Source organism: Microcaecilia unicolor, chromosome 3 (assembly GCF_901765095.1).
Source record: "Microcaecilia unicolor chromosome 3, aMicUni1.1, whole genome shotgun sequence".
Classification (NCBI taxonomy): Eukaryota; Metazoa; Chordata; class Amphibia; order Gymnophiona; family Siphonopidae; genus Microcaecilia; species Microcaecilia unicolor.
In genome coordinates, this window is record NC_044033.1 from 464381982 (window position 1) to 464399755 (window position 17774).

Here is a 17774-nt window from a genome sequence, read left to right on the forward strand (position 1 = left end):
AATTAGTTTTTGGTTTATTAAATACAGTTATATATTACAATTAAAAACAAAAAAAAAAACAAAAAGGCACACAACTGCTTACAAAACAGTAGATGAAAAACAACAAAGCAGTGGAATCAAATGTATTTATTGGACCTACACACTAGTAGTTCCAAAATCTAGTTCCACTTATCTGCTACTTCCATATCCGTTAGTTGGAAGTTAGCAGATAAGTGGGAACTAGATTTTGGAACTACTAGTGTGTATGCTATATTTACATACACTTTGATAGTTTATACCCCTGACGCAGCCTGAGGGCGAAACGTGGCCACGTCGGGTATTGTTCCAATAAATACATTTGATTCCACTGCTTTGTTGTTTTTCATATATTACAATTATACATTTTTGTTATTTAAACTATAAATATCGCGAAATTATGGTTTTTTTCTCGAAGTGACACACCACCCGAGTTATGCTCGGTTTTTTGGCGAATTTTGACACACCAAGCTCAAAAGGTTGCCCATCACTGCAGTAGAACATGAGAGGAGTCGTAGTTGCTTAAAAGCCTTGCTTAAAAGCCTCAGAATGTGGAATTTTGCATGTGATCTGTATCAAACTGTGGATCCACTGAGTTTCTAAAAAAAGAAAAATTAAAAACCTGGTTATTTACACGGAATCTTAGGTAGGTGGATTAAATAAAATATTAACAGCCAATTATATACGTTTTATGGATTATTGTATGGGGGTTTATGTTCTATTGTATCAGTTTTTATAAAACAGTTTAAAATACATATATGGCGCCTTAAAATTTGGCACCCCGAAAAAAATATATTCCTAGGCATATTCTGTAAACTGTACCTAAAGTTAGACGCAGTTTATAGAATATGCCTAGTTTCTGTCAACATGACTAAATTTAGTTGAGGGCATTTACACCAAGTAAAACTTGATGTAATGTCTACACCTAAATTAGGCGCAGAGCTGGTATATTCTGTAACAGCGCACATAGATTTTAGAAATGCCCACGACCCACCATTCAACACCTATAACCACACTCCCTTTTCCGATCTGTGTCTTAGAATTTATACCCATCACTTCACAGAATACGTTTAAAAAGTTGTGCATGTAAACTCTAATTAATGCCAATTAGTGTCAGTATTGCTTGCTACTGGCAATTATTGGTGTGATTCGCTTGTTAAGGTAAGTTGCGTGCACTAATCAGAATACAACCTATTTGTTCGCATAACTCAAGTTGCACAATATAAAATCTGGGGGATAACTGATGAAACGTTCTGGTTTAATGAGGTTTCTTGATAATTTTGCTTGCTTTAGTGTACAATAAAAAACATGCCAATAAAATAGTGGTAGTCTGCTGATTTAAATGTTGCCTCCGCTAGAATGGTGGTGTTGCAAATTAGCACAAGATTATAGTCATTGTTTATTCTGTCTTTTTCTCTGTATATATTTGTGTGTGTGTGTGTGTTTTACAGGAGATTTAATCCACTCACTTTAGGCAAGGTCTAAATGTTTTGTGTCCTCAGTGGGATCAGGTTGCAGGGTGTTACCACCTCATCCTGCTTAGGTAAATGTTTTCTGTTTCAACCATAAAACAGAGAGACTTAGGTCCTGATCTTAGTCAAGAAGAGGCCCAGAAGTTATCAAGCAGCCACTGAATTTATTAATCTTCCACCCACAACTCAAGGATCTACTCAACTGTTGACTTTAATATGGTATTGTGAATGGGAGAAAATGAAAGTTAAAACCAAGAGTTCAATAAACATTTTTAAAAGTAGAAAATTTCTGATGTTTTAGTACTTTTATCTTCTTTGCTTTGTGACCTCTCATGTTTTTGATAACCTGCTATTTTAAGGTAGATTTCATTTGTATCCTCTTTTATGGTTCATAAATACATCCAGTGTTTCTCTTGCAGATTTCTACAAAGTCCTTTCCACTCTGCATGCGCCAGTTACATAAAGAGTTGCGTGATAACCACCATCTCCGCCATGGAGGTCGTATGCAGTATGGACTTTTTCTTAAGGGCATTGGATTAACATTAGAACAAGCACTACAGTTTTGGAAGTTAGAGTTCAGTAAAGGAAAAGTGGATGCTGAAAAGGTAAAGTAATGACTCTAACTTTAAAGTGGCATAAGCATGATTTTTTCATATCTTTAGTATATCTGGAAACTTTTTTTTGTGTTGTCCAACATGTAATGTTGGAGAGAATTACATAAAATAGATCCATGTTCTTCTGTCTCTCTGTCAGTAGGTATAATACCACTCAAAAAAAGGGGCAGAAATTCACCAAATTTAGCATGTGGTTAAAAAAAAAATGCATGCATTGAATGAGTTTTGAAACCAGAAATATTGGATCAGTATGTTTCAGGAAGCCTTGTTCTTTGAAAAATCTTAATTGCATTTATGGGAAACTGTTAGAAACTATAGAACGCTGAATACTGCTTGGTTTTAAATATCTCTCTCCATCCCCCACCCAACCCAAAACACAGGCAAATTCAGAGGGAAAAATAACTGAATTGGCTGACAAAGATGGTGACAAAAGGCACTTTAAAGCTGCCTCCCCTTCAGTTCCAAATTCTCTCCACCACATACATTACAACCTTTCTTAATGTACAACTCTACCACATATTACATACCAAGTGGACCCCTTTCTAAACACAAGCACATCTGTATTACATACCCCTACTTACACCCTCACTCATACCCATACTTTCAGACAAACCCCCCCCCCCCCACAACCCTATGAACACACCTCCAACATAAACATTTCACTCACATAAAATGCCTTATAAAATCCTTTTTTTAACCTTGTACACTTTTCATATTCTGCTATATAACATACACAGTTCCTAGCCACAATTGCCCTCCCCTTGTCCCTTCCTCCTTTCTCACCCATTACTTCCCTCACCCGTAACTGTCTTGTCTGTCTGTATTATTTAGATTGTAAGCTCTTTTGAGCAGGGACTGTCTCTTTGTATCAGCTGTTCAGTGCTGCGTGCGTCTGGTAGCGCTATACAAATGCTAATAATAATAATAATTTATCTGTGATCTACACAGTATACACTTTCAGTATGAATGTAGTTATAGAAATATTCAAAAAGTAATTAAGAATAAAAAACAAAAGGTTTTGATTGCATAACACTAAACTCTTTTTTGTCATAGACGACCTAAATTAGCTTACTTTCCAAACTTTGCCTAAACAAAGCCCACAGTAAGTTCCATAGAGCCCACCTGTGACCAGTCATAGTAGGTAAAGAAGCAAGCTGTTTACTATATGAAATTAATTTGAAGCAGAGTCCTAAACATGCCAAACATGGAGCTGCTGACAGGACTCTGTAAAGTTATTCAAAGGTACTGATTGGGAAAAGTCTATAAGATTTTCAGTGTGTTTGTGCATTGATATCTATCAGAGCATCATTTGGAACTTCTTTGGCTAAGGCCTTTAGACTGGTGAGTACATGCAAGCGGATTATAAAAGGTAGGGCCCCAGGTTTGTGGAATTCCTTGACCTTGGAAGCAGAATACTGGGATAGACGGACCTTTTGTCTGACCTTTTGTCTGACCTAGTATAACAATTAAAGGAAACCTTTTCTATATACATTTGTGTGGGGGGGAAAAAAAACCCACTTAAAACCTGATTATTTGAATTATGGATGAAGGAATTGAAGCAAGAGAATGGGAGGAAGGTGAGATTATTGTACATTTCAGTATAAGATTGTTATTTTTTGATTTTAGTAACATAACAATTTATTCTTATAGTCCATAATACCTTGCAGTTCAATGCGGATTACATGCAAAGAGACTAGACATCCCAGGAAATACAATAACAAAAGGATTAATCAAAAAGCTTAATACATTCATCTCCTTCCATAGATCCTAAGTAAATATGTCTTAAGCAATCATCTAAAATGTACATAACTTGACTCCTGAATTATCAAAGGGGAAACTTCGTTACCTAATTTTGCTGCCTGATAAGAAAGCAGGGAATCTATACATTTCTTTCTTAATTTACCCTTCATCGTGTAGGCGCCTATAGGGATATTGTAGGCGTGCACACGGTTAATGCACATACATGGTTAACGCATGTTAAAATAACCAATCAAAAACAGGATATCTACATTTGCAAAGATAAGTATTTAAATGGAGGAAAAAGCCTCAAACGAACCGCTAGGACACTCCTTTTGTTAATAAATCAACTTTAGGGAGGCCTGCGGAATCATCACTGGCAAAAAAACCTCCCGGCTTGTTACTTTATTAAAGCTCTTCACGTCAATTTCTAGATAATTTTGAAAGAAACTTAGCTTTCCAGCTGTCCAGTGTTCGTTGTGACTACCCACGGCCCGACTTTGGCCAAGGTTTCGGTTACTGCTTCAGGGTTTCCGTGGACTCTAACTGGTATATCTAAAAAGAGAGCAAAAATTCAATCACATCATACAGTCTTGCCGACACAACCACATCATTATTTCCCTCTTCGCAGTCTAATACTTGGTCCTTTGGATCAGTGCTCTTGCATCTGACAGGACTAACAAAATGGCGTGCGATTTAAAAACTCGTGATGTCACACGCCATCAAGAAAATTCCTCCCCTCATTATACTGACAAGCTAACATGCTGTGGACCCCATTGGTTTAGAAGAATTGGGTCCATTCAACTCTAATGTTAAGTCCATCCGGCTGAGTTGTTTTCAGGCGATGGATCCACCGTTGTTCTTGTTGTAGTAGTGCTATCTTCTTATCGCCTCCCATGGTATGCCACATCATCTGCTGAAGTATCACACATTTTAAAGATGCAAACAAATGTTAATTTGCATCACAATGTGCAGCAAGTGGCACTGTAATTTTATTCAGATGGATATTGCTTCTGTGCTCAATGAGTCGTGTTTATTTATTTATTGCATTTGTATCCCACATTTTCCCACCTTTTTGCGGGTTCAGTGTGGCTTACAATATGAGTTAAATGTTGGAAATACAATTTGTTACAGATTGGTTATGGATTACATTTTGCAGATTTATGCGAAACAGTTGAAGTGTCGTTAAGGAATTTAACAATGGAGCACAAACATTGAAACATTGGAAGGAAACAATGGGAGCTTAGAGGGCGATAAAAAGGCATAAAGACATATGATATATATCTTTCTGTGATTAAAGGTATGAATGATGTGATATTACGGGAATGAGAGTTCAGAGGTGAATGTATGATGCATTCGTGAACAGTAGGTGTGGACTTTATGTGTTTTGGTTCTTTCCGTAAATCTTTTCGAAAAGATGGGTCTTCAATGATCTGCGGAAGGAAGCTTGCTCGTTGATTGTTCTTAAGTTGCGTGGCAGTGTATTCCAATACTGCGTGCTCATGTGAGAAAAGGTTGATGCATGTAGTGCTTTGTATTTCACGCCTTTGCAATTGGGGAAGTGGAGGTTTAGGAAGGTTCGGGATGATCTTTTGGCGTTTCTGGGTGGTAAGTCTATTAACTCAGACATGTAGGCTGGGGCTTTGCCGTGAATGATTTTGTGGACTAATGTGCATACTTTAAAAGTGATGCGTTCCTTTAGTGGAAGCCAGTGCAGTTTCTCTCATAATGGTTTTGCACTCTCATATTTTGGCTTTCCAAAGATGAGTCTGGCTGCCGTATTCTGGGCTGTTTGAAGTTTTCTCAGTGTTTGTTCTTTGCAACCTGCGTATAGTGAGTTGCAGTAATCCAGATGGCTGAGCATGAGGGATTGCACTAGGCTGCGAAAGACGGATCTTGGGAAGTATGGTCTTATCCTTTTCAGTTTCCACATGCTGTAGAACATCTTTTTAGTTGTGATGTTAGCATGAGTTTCGAGCGTTAGGTGGCGGTCGATAGTGATTCCAAGGATTTTTAGCGTTTCTGAGATTTGAAGGTTCAGGTTTGGTGTGTTTATAGCTGTGAATTCTTTTGTGTTGTATTGGGAGATGAGTATTAGGCATTGAGTTTTTTCTGCATTTAATTTCAGACGGAATGCATCTGCCCATGTGTTCATGATGTGTAGACTTTGATTGATTTCATTGAAGATTTCGTTAATGTCTTGTTTGAAGGGGATGTGTTGACAACTTTCGTGACGTTTGCTCAACGTACACTTTCTTACATGGGCAACAATTGCGTAAACTACCCATTCTGACTCATAGGAGGTTCTATGGTGAAGCTTATATGTTCTGCCTGATTGTGGGTCAATGAATTCCTTCACTTCCAGCATGTTATTACACACACTACAACCTCCGCATTTTCTATGTTCTCCGTCTGCAACTGTCATAGGTCTCCTAAACATAGCAGGTGCTACAATCTCTTTTAGATTCCGACCTCTGGTAAAGGCTACCCTCATTTTTAATTCTTCAAGCCCAGGTATCGTTTGTATAATGTGCCAATTTTTCTTGATCATGGTGGAAATCTGAGGAGCTAGATTTGAATAGAGTAAAACACAGGTAATAATCCCATCATCTTTCCTTCCTTCATCTTGTTTTGGTAACAGCAGGTATTCCCGGTTGTTGTACTTGGCCGGCTATAGGCTTTATACACAATATTAGTCGGATATCCTCTCTCCCTCAATCTGGTTTTCAGTTCTTTCGATCTTATCTTAAATTCTACTTCATCTGTGCAAATGCGTCTGTACCTAAGGAACTGTGAAAATGGTAGACTATCCTTTAATCTTTTAGGATGACAGCTTGTGTAGTCCAAAAAAGTATTTCTATCAGTTTCCTTCCTAAATATGGTGGTATTCAATTTCCCATCTTCTTTTACAACTTTCACATCCAGGAATGCAATACTTTTCACATTGGATTGCATGGTAAACCTCAATGTAGGATGACATGTATTCAGGTATGACGCAAACCCTTCTAGTTGATGTATTGTGCCAGTCCAAAGACAGACGATATCATCTATATACCTAACCCATATTTTCACCTCTTTAAACCAGGGGGATGGATATACATGCATTTCTTCAAACTTGGTTACAAACAAATTTGCTACAGAAGGGGCTATTGTAACCCCCATAGCAACCCCCGTTACTTGTTTAAACAACCTCCCATTAAATTGGAAAAAATTATTTTTCAGGGCTAACGCAGTGAGCTCCGTAATGAAGGCAGTTGGAATTTTAATATCGGTCCTTTGATCTAAGGTCTCCTTTATCACCTGTGGTGCTTCTGCTTGCGGGATGACAGTATACAGACTGACAACGTCCATCGTAATCAAGACCCAATTCTCTTGTATGTCTGTCAGTGATCGTATCTTAATCAAAAAATCCAAAAAACCAACACTAACGCGCCTATAACATGGCTTAGTAAACAGAGCCCTAAGACTTGAGAACAGCCTAGATAAATAACATTACAGTAATCCAAAGAACTCAATAACAAAGCTTGAACCAGTAGCCGAAACTGATGAATATGGAAAAAGTTGCGAATGCAACGTAATTTTCGCATAAGAGAGAACATTTTTTGTACTACCTTATTAACCTGTGGCTCCAAAATGCCTGTGGAGTCCAGCATCACCCCAAAAACCCTAACTGAGGAGGAGAAAGAGTAAACCTGTTGACCAGTTACAGTGCTGGATTCCTTAGGCCCTTTGGAGCCATTGATCAACATCAGCTTTGTTTTTTCTGTATTCAGCTTTAATCTATGCACCATCATCCAACAGTAAAAAATATCAACTGCAAAGCTGGCAATTCGGTAACAACATCAGTTTGAATTGGAAGAAGAATGGTTATGTCATCCGCATAACTAAAGGTCACAAACCCTAATTTCTCTAATTCAAAACCCAAAGGGCCCTGTTTACTAAGTCACGTTGTAGGCATTCAGACGTTTTAGTGCACTAACCATAAGACACACCCATAGGAGAGACACCCATTATATTCCTGTGGGAGTCTCTATCATGAGTACGTACTAAAATGTTTGCACGCCTACAGCGTGGCTTAGTAAACGGGGCCCAAAGCATGTAAATATACATTAAATAACATGGGAGACAAAGGAGATTCTTGTAGGACTCCACAGACATTGCTCCAATGATCCGATTGGTCAGATAACATTTTAACTCTGTATCTTCTGTAGTAAAGAAAGCCATGGAACCAAGATCTTAGCGTACTTGAAATCCCAATAGCATCCAAAATCTGCAGGAGAATATCAAAGGCAACCAAGTCGAATGCACTTGACAAATGAAACTGAAAGAGCAAATCTTTTTTTCCTTCACTGAGCCATAATTGAACTGTATCAGATAATGGACCCATTACAGTTCCAGTACTAAAATTAGATTGAAACCCTGATTGGGAAAAATGAAGGATTTTATGCTGTTTCAAAAAAAATGTTCTAATTGAACAGGAACTAACCCCTCCATTAATTTCACAAACAATGGAATCGATGCAATAGGCCTATAATTTGATGAACCACACTGAATCCTTAGTGCTCTTCAATATTGGTGTAATAATTATATCTTATCAAACACTTTTCCATCCAAGGGGAGAAACTCTGATGAAACTCTCTGTTGGAGCAACTTCTAAACTTAAAGGCAAAGAATCTTGTGGAGTGGAAATTAAAGGCCCCACAAGAGACTGTCTACAAGACAGCAATTTTGTATGAAAGAAATTAGTGAAGAAATAAAAGCACAAGTAACCTTCAACAGAGGGGGCGTCAACTCAAGTTTTATTCAACAGACCCGACACGGTGCGTGTTTTGGCAGAAATGCCTGCATCAGGGGTCTTGAGAATAGTACACAATGTCCACAAATAGCATAAAATTGCAGTGAAGCACTGCTCAATTGAAGACGCAACAGATGCCAAATGTAATCACAAATACAGCTAGATATTGTATACTCAACCTGTGACTGGCAGAGAAACGTTTGATGCTTATTCCAAAAATTATAATGCAGTGTTATAGAATAACCCATGCTGTGCCTAAAGTTAGGCATTGGCATTTACATCAGGTTTTCATTGGCGTAAATGGCTGCGTTTAAATTCTAGTCATATGGATGGGCTTAAGCGTATTCTGTAAATTGTGCCTAGCTTTAGGCATGGTTTGCAGAATACGCCTAAGCATGTTTTCCTTTGGCACTGATTTTTTAGGTGACATACATAGAATTAGGTCCTTTGTGTAGTATAAAGCAAACTCAGTACATTACCCTGCTGACACTATCCTATCAGTAAAGCAAGAGGGTGACAGCATTATATTGTAGGAATGCTTTGGTGCAGGCACAGGATGGTTTGTAAAGGTCAAGGGGAAGATGGACGGTGCAAAATACAGGCACTTTGGATGAGAACCTGTTCTAGTCTGCTACAGGCCTAGGACTAGGGAGAAGATTCAGCTTTAATCAGGGACAGTGATACTAAGCAAAAGCAACAATGTAGAGGTCAGGAAAAGGAAATGAGAGGGGAAGTTATCAAGTACAAGACTACCGCTAGGGATGCCATTTTGTTTATGGCACCGGACAGGGTAGGAGCAAATAGGGATCACTCTTGCTTGATCACCAGGGAATCCATTTGGTATATCCTGTCAGGGGGTATTTGGGGGTGGGCTGGGGATTGCTCTGGTGGGTTCAGGATGTCTCCAGCCTGGGAGCATCAGTCTGCGACTTTGCAGCCTGATGCTTCCGGGCCACTGGAATAGTACTGCTTATAAGGTAGCTCACAAGCAGCATTATTCTTTTACCACAGGATTTAACAACCTGCGGAACTGTTATGGTTGCTGAATTCCGCGGTAAATCAAGCTTTGGTGAAAGCTCACCTTTTACTTCACTCCTGAATTTTCTTATGAGGCTCAATCAATGCCTAGACTTTGAATCGAATAGAAAATATGTGGCAAGATTTGAAGACTGCAGTCAACAGATGATCCCCAGGCAGCTTAAAAGAGCTCGAGCTAGTCTGCCAAGAAGAATAGGCAACCACTGCGCCATCCCAGTGTGCAAAGTGTGTAGAGACATCCTAAATATCTCATGGCTGTTATTGGTTTAAAAATGACTTCCGCCAAACACTGAACTAAGAGTGTGAAGACATGTAATCAAGGCATTTTGTTTTATTTATTTATTTTATTATTTTGAATTTAAATCATTACATAGTAACATGTTGAGGCATATTTTCAAAGCACTTAGCCTTCCAAAGTTCCATAGGTTTCTATGGAACTTTGGAAGGCTAAGTGCTTTGAAAATGAGCCCCTATATAGTAACATAGTAGATGACGGCAGAAAAAGACCTGCACGGTCCATCCAGTCTGCCCAACAAGATAAACTCATATGTGCTAGTTTTTGTGTATACCTTACCTTGATTTGTACCTGTCTTTTTCAGGGCATAGACCGTATAAGTCTGCCCAGCACTAGCCCCACCTCCCAACCACCGTCTCTGCCACCCATTCTAGGCTAAGCTCCTGAGGATCCCTTCCTTCTGAACAGGATTCCTTTATGTTTATCCCACGCATGTTTGAATTCCGTTACCGTTTTCATCTCCACCACCTCCCGCGGGAGGGCATTCCAAGCATCCACCAATCAGAAAATCAGACAAACATCATATTCCATTTAAACCTATATATCAATCAAAACGTATTTCACTCTTCTTTAGACTCTTCTTCTAAAGGTAAAGGAGCATGTACCAAACACATTCGGGAGATGAATATTTAAACACAAGAAAAAAACTAGTAAGAATAAGCTTAACACGCTATTCCTGTCCATCTTGACTTCTTCTTAAATCTATTGGATATTATCCTGCTTCCTGTGTCACTTGTTTAAAGTCTATGAATACTCTTAATTGTTCTGGAAGAAAAAAAAACATATTTTAACCGTAAATATTTTACCACACATTTACAAGGATAGTTTAAATAGTAAGAGGCCCCTATTGCTAGAGTTTCTTTTCTAAGGACCAAAAAAGCTTTTCTTCTTTCTTGGATCTGTTTTGTAACATCCGGAAAGATTGATACTTTCTTATCATGAAACAAAGTTTGAGAAGCCCTAAACTATAATCTTTTTACTGCTTCTAAGTCTTGTTCAAATACAAACTGCACCAGTAAAGTCATTCGTTTAGAGTCCTCTGATATAACATTTTGTTTTATTCTTATAAAATTGTGAAACAAACTCCGATTCATTTTGAATTGTAGTCATTTAAACAGCATAATGTGAAAAGTGTACAAAGGTGTGAACATTTTTACAAGGCACTGTACACGTACACCCTTTCCTAGCCATATATGTATCCATATTCTGTCCATCCCATCTCTACTTATGACTTACTCACACTATCCATTCCCCCCCAAAACAACTCAGTTTATTACACACTGGCACCTACACTTTCTACAAATCTGATTGAAAATATTATTGAAGCTATATGTTTGCATGTTTTCCTACTTGTTAATGAGAATAAACTGTTGGTAACCAGTGTGAATTTTTCTGTGCAATTTTTATAAGATATAGTTTTATTGAAGGGAAGTTCATGTTTTTGAACTAAGTCTGTCTTTAGACAAAACAAAACCCTTGCAATTACTCAACCCACCGGATATTCAGCAACACTTATCCAGGCAGCAGGTAAAAGATAAGTGTTACTGACTGGGGCCTTACCTGGACTTCCAGTGGCATCCTCCAGATAACTCTGCTGAAAATCTCTGCAAGCTGTCCTGGTGCTATCCGAATAATGCTGGGGTAGAAGTCAGCAATATTCATTGCCAAACCTGTTCTAAGTTATCTGAATGATAATGGGAGATCAGCAGGTTCTCCAGCACTCACTGTAAACTAGATACCTGCCCCAACTACCTAATGAAATCCGTCCCTGACCGCTTCATAGTAGACCTCACATCCCACCTAAATTACATGCTACAGCAAAGTCTCTTCCCTACGGAAAATGGCAATATCCTACTCACTCCGATACCAAAAGACACCAAGAAAAAAGCAAATGAAATCACCAACTACCGTCCAGTAGCATCCATTCCGTTGTCAGTCAAATTGATGGAAAGCATGGTAGCCAAACAACTTACAGATTATATAAACAAATTCTCAATATTACATGAATCCCAGTCATATTTTTGCCCCCTCCACAGCACAGAAACAGTATTACTCACTCTCCTAGCCAAATTAAAGCAGGAAATAGCAATAGGCAAAAATATCCTCCTCCTCCAATTCGACATGTCTAGTGCATTCGACATGGTAAACCACAATATATTAATAAGATTACTAGATACATTCGGGATTGGTGGAAACATACTTAGCTGGATCAAGGGTTTCCTAACCACAAGAACATATCAAGTAAAATCAAACTCAAACATATCATCACCATGGAAAGCAGACTACGGAGTACCACTATCACCGATCCTCTTCAACCTAATGATGACCCCACTAGCCAAGTCCTTATCCAACCAAGGCCTTAACTCCTTCATCTATTTTTGTTACATTTGTACCCTATGCAGATTATGTCACAATATACATTCCTTACAAATCTAAACTGACAGAAATCACCAACGAAATCAAGATCAGCATGAACATCATGGACTCTTGGGCAAATGCATTTCAACTAAAACTCAACAAAGAAAAAACACACTGTCTTATCCTCTCATCCCAACATAGCGCGGATAACCCCACAATTATCAACACCCCAGATTACACCCTCCCTATCTCAGACAGCCTGAAAATCCTCAGCGTTAAATTGGACCGCAACCTAACACTAGAGAGCCAAGTGACATGCACAACAAAGAAAATGTTCCACTCAATGTGGAAACTCAAATGCATGAAACAATTCTTCCTGAGGGAAACATTTCACAACCTGATACAATCAATGGTACTAAGCCATGTAGACTACTGCAATGGAATTTATGCGGGATGCAAAGAACAAACCAAGAAACTTCAGACCACTAAAAACACAGCAGCTAGGCTTATATTCGGAAAAACACGATTTGAAAGCGCAAAATATCTCCGCGAAAAAGTACACTGGCTCCCAATCAAAGAACACATCGCTTTCCAAAATCTGCACTCTGGTTCACAAAATTATCTATGGTGAAGCCCCGGGATAAATGACAGACTTTGATCGACCTACCAACTAGAAACACATCCGAATCAACACGGACGTACCTAAATCTGCACTACCCAAGCTGCAAAGGACTCAAGTACAAATCAACTTATGTATCCAGCTTCTCCTACATAAGCGCACAACTGTGGAACGCATTACCAAAAACCTTGAAAACTACGTTCGACCACCTAAACTTCCGGAAAAAACTAAAAACAAACCTGTTTAAAAAGGCATACCCTACCAGTCCAACATAAATGCCTGATCTCTGCAACACAACAAAACTAAAGTACGTAATGTACATAGCACAACTCTTCCGTTGTATGATTCCCTAATGTGGCTGTACCACATGAACTTTATCTTACCACAACATCACTTTGTATTTGTTTAAACTGGAATCTGCAAACGTCTCTCCGGTACTATGTAAGCCACATTGAACCTACAAATAGGTTGGAAGATATGGGACACAAATGTAACAAATAAATAAATCCTTGTAACGGTGCTGAACATTGCCATTATCTGGCTAATCACAGCTCTGCCCCTTATACCTGGATATTCAGCACCAATATCTGGATAGCAGCCATTGCTGAATACACGGGAGTCCTTCAAATTCTTAGGTGTCAGTTAAATGAAATGCCAATCATGAAGTTTGAATTTGGTTTTGCTAGATTTTTAAGTAAACTGGATATTATTGTGATGCCTACCTTTTTAACCTATTATAGTACCACCTTATAACTGAAAATATTTTATAAATGAAGGAGAGTAACTTAAGTGTCACCTAGATTGTTTTTATAACATGTATACAAACAGTGTGCATGCCTTTTTATTCCTACTAAAACTTAAGACATAAATATCAAAATACTTTAGAAAATAAGCAAGCCAAGAGATCAAAGAGTAGGTAGTCCTGTTTCTTAAGTAGCTTGTATTTTCAAACAATCTCTACCATTATTCTACCATTATGTTTGATTATATATATATACACACACACACACACATTACATATGCAGAACTAATTTAAAATCATGGGCAGTGTTCTCTCTAAGCTGTGTAGATGTTCTCCAACCGCAATGCTGCTAGTAGCTTGGTGGTGTTTCAGTATTGTGTTTTCAGTTCCTAGGGACAGTTAAGTCCTCTGAAGGCCTGCAGAACTTGCCTGTCCCTCAATATTAAAACAGCACTCCCACTTGTAGGAATGCAGATGGAAGACTCTCTCACAGCTTAAAAGGAACATTGATCACGTTCAGGAACATTGTTAGATAGATGTTTTTTCAAGTTATTGAAATGCATTAAATTTTGACTGTAAATTTGGAGAGGTGTTCATTGCAGTCCATTTTTCGCTTAGCAGTTTGAGCCAGAAATCTGAAGTAGCCTTTGAAAGAAAATGCATGAAATAAAATCTATAGAAAGTGTCTATCACTATTGGGCTGTGCTTTGTTTCCTGTACTGCAGAAGTAGTTTACCAAGCACAAAGTTGCCATAGTCATATTGTATGAAGCAGCGTTGGTGCTGACATTTTAGAGCAGATGGCTGCGTTGGGACTTATTGAATGTATGTTACTCAGTATAACCAGTTTTCTCTCTTGTGTTTACACAACCTCTCTCAAATAAGATAGTATATTCAGATTTAGCGAAATGGTCACATAGATTACGCTCAGCTGCACTGTGAGTGGGTATAATCTTGCATGAGAGCCACACGTGGCCAAGGAAGCCAATTGATGGGAGTTTTTGCTGCTGTGAGCTCTGTTGAGAGGTCTCTAAAAGTCATATGCCCAAATTATTGTGTTCAGAAATATGGCCTACTGATTAATTCATTCATTTATTTAATATTTCCCATAGAGTCCACATCTCACTTAAAAACCATGTCTAGTGTGAGCTGTGGCTCTAACCAATTACACAAGAGCACAATTTCCGCACCTCACTACCATTATCTCACGTCTCACCATTAGATGTGGTTTGTACCACAATGAAATTGAAAGTCTTTCTGGAAATTGAAAGTCTTCTGGAAATTTATTGAAAACTTTTATTTGTGGGTGACATTGAATATCTTAGTATTTAGAACATACTTTTTAAGTGGTCAGTGGTACACAGCATTGAGATATTATCAAGGTCATGGGGTGCTATAGTATCAACATTCCTATGGATGAGGAAAGGTCAGTAAAGGATACTGAATAGTTTTGCTTATCCATAGATCAGGTACATGCTAGTATCCTATCCCACCTATGTCCTGGCAATATCTCTTCCTGCAGCCTGTTTTCAGAGAAGACAAAAAGCTAGTCCTGTTTCTTCATTGAATTAATCTTTAATTTGTATTAAAGCTGCCAACTAGTATGTATTTATTGCGAATTATGATAATGATTTTAATAATGTGGACATCATCCACACTAGGATTATGACAGAGACTACCAGCTGATTCAGATAGGTTACTAAACTTCTTTCAAGTGATATTGCTTTTAGTTTCTATTGGCCTACATGATCTTTAATGCTTTTATATACGTACAAAAAAATCTAGAATCTAGCCCTGTGGGATTCTTATTTGCAGTTTAATACATGTTTAAACGAATCCATTTCAACTTCTCTCAATTATGTTATCCACACATATATGACATAGGTGATTGTTTTGCAGTTTTTTAAAGCTGTGACAAGTTGTATGTTTTTTTTTTTCTTTTTCTAAACACAGTGCTAGATCACAAAATATAACATACATAACATTTTTATATTGTCGCAAACCTTGCCCTGCAGTGCAGATCCCAATACAAGAGATTGGAGAAGCCAAGTGATACAATCAAATATTAAAAAAGAAACCAACACTATTAAACACAGGAATAAAAGAAAAAGTTACAATCTATTCCCCCCCCCCCCCCCCCAATTTTTGAAACAAAAGTTTTAATCGGACGCATAGGGGCCCTTTTACTAAGGTGCGCCGAAAAGTGGCTTGCGCTGGTATAGACGCATGTATTGGATGTGCGCAAGTCCATTTTTCAGCACACTTGCAAAAAGGGCCTTTTTGGGATTCTTGGCCGAAAATGGATGTGTCGGCAAAATAAAAATGTTGCGCGTCCATTTTGGGCCTGAGACCTTACCTCCACCCATTGACTTAGTGGTAAGGTTTCGTGCGTTGACCGGGTGGTAATCGTCAGCGCGCGTTAATGCCCACAGGTAGAAAATAAAAATATTTTCTGCCGTGCGGAAAAATTGATATTCCACCCGGGTCGCAGTAGCTGGGCTGGTAGTTCCAAATTGATGTGCATTGGATGCGCATAGGCGTCTACGTGCCTTAGTAAAAGGGCCCTTTAAAATCTAGCGTTGGATGGCAAATAGGCGTTCTACGCGCCTTAGTAACAGGCCCTTTAAAATATAAGGACCTTGTTTACGAAGATGCACTAGCATTTTTAGCGAATGCTAATTTTTAGCACCTGCTAAAAATGTTAGTGTGCGTACAGTGCAGCTTAGTAAACAGGGCCCTTATAATACCATGCACATTCAATATTAAAGGAGAAATATCTTTACCTAACCTTTCCACGTGAAAATGATATAGACTTTCCAAATACTTCATTCTCCTCTTATCCCTCATAGAGGGGAAGGCAAACAATTAACAGTTCTGGAAGACCTAGCTAAACTAGCTAGCATCAAACAATTAACCAAATAAAGTGGCGCCAGCCCATAGGAAGCTTTGGTCACAGGCAAAAGAATTTAAACAAAATTCTTGCCAATATTGGTAACCAATGAACGTTAGCATAATATAAAGTTGTTCCGATCTTTACAAGGATTAACCACAAAGCAGTGTTCTGAGTCATCTGAAGTTTCTTCATTAAAGGTCTGTGACAGTTCAAATAAATGATATTACAGTAATCTAAGAGACTTGGTAACAAAACTTGTAGCTTTTGCATAAGGAAAAAAGCCCTTTGAACCACTTTATTCACTTGAGGCTCCAAAGAACCTTTAGAATTCAGAAGAATTCCCAAAATTCTCACTATAGATGGAAAAATGATAAACTTGACAATGTATTATAATACTGGATTCAACAGGCCTGGTGGAGCCATTAACAAATAATATTTTTGTCTATTGTAACGCTCCCGGCCACTGGGTGATTCAAAATGCAGCCCTCTGCTGGCCGGAGTCTCACTTGCCAGTCTCCTCGGAGTTCCCTTGGCTCCCCAAGCCAAGCTACATCTTGTATCGGCCAGGCAAACAGCTCAGCCACAGGCAGTTCCAACCCAAGCAGTTCAAAACAACCAGTGGTAAATCCCTGGTAACTCCAACAAACAGCACAGAAGCGGAAGAGTGCCCTGTGGTTAGGGTGGTGGACTTTGGTCCTGAGGAACTGTGCTCGATTCCCACTTCAGTCACAGGCAGCTCCTTGTGACTCTGGGCAAGTCACTTAACCCTCCATTGCCCCAGGTACAAATAAGTACCTGTATACAATATGTAAGGCCGCATTGAGCCTGCCATGAGTGGGAAAGAGCGGGGTACCAAATGTAACAACAACAACAAAAAAAGCAAACAGTTCAAAACAAATGGTTTCCTTTATAACCCCCTCAGGGTATTCCTGTGCATTTACCACAGAGGCTTGCACTTAATCTGTGTTCTGTTTTACAGGTAACAAGATACGTGCAAACATTTTGTGACCTTTCCCACAAGGGCTCCCTGGACATTCCAGGTGATAGGTCTAATTCAAGGCATCCGCCTTCTGGTCATGGCGTTTCTTCCCCTTCTACAATGGGGGATGAACCGTCCATGTTTTAAGTCTGCCTATGTCCTGCCCCATACACGCCCAGACCATGCCCCCTTGCCATATGGACATACAGCAGTTTCAG

General features: G+C 38.8%; 1 protein-coding gene across 2 annotated transcripts in view; it reads left to right on the top strand.

Moving 5' to 3' along the window:
- PRIM2 (DNA primase subunit 2) overlaps positions 1 to 17774 on the top strand; it is a 470633-nt gene that overhangs the window by 305575 nt on the left and 147284 nt on the right. For both annotated transcript variants that reach the window (XM_030198993.1, XM_030198994.1), the window contains exon 10: positions 1907 to 2092. In XM_030198993.1, coding sequence (XP_030054853.1) covers positions 1907 to 2092 — 186 coding nt within the window. The remainder of the gene's footprint in view (positions 1 to 1906; positions 2093 to 17774) is intronic.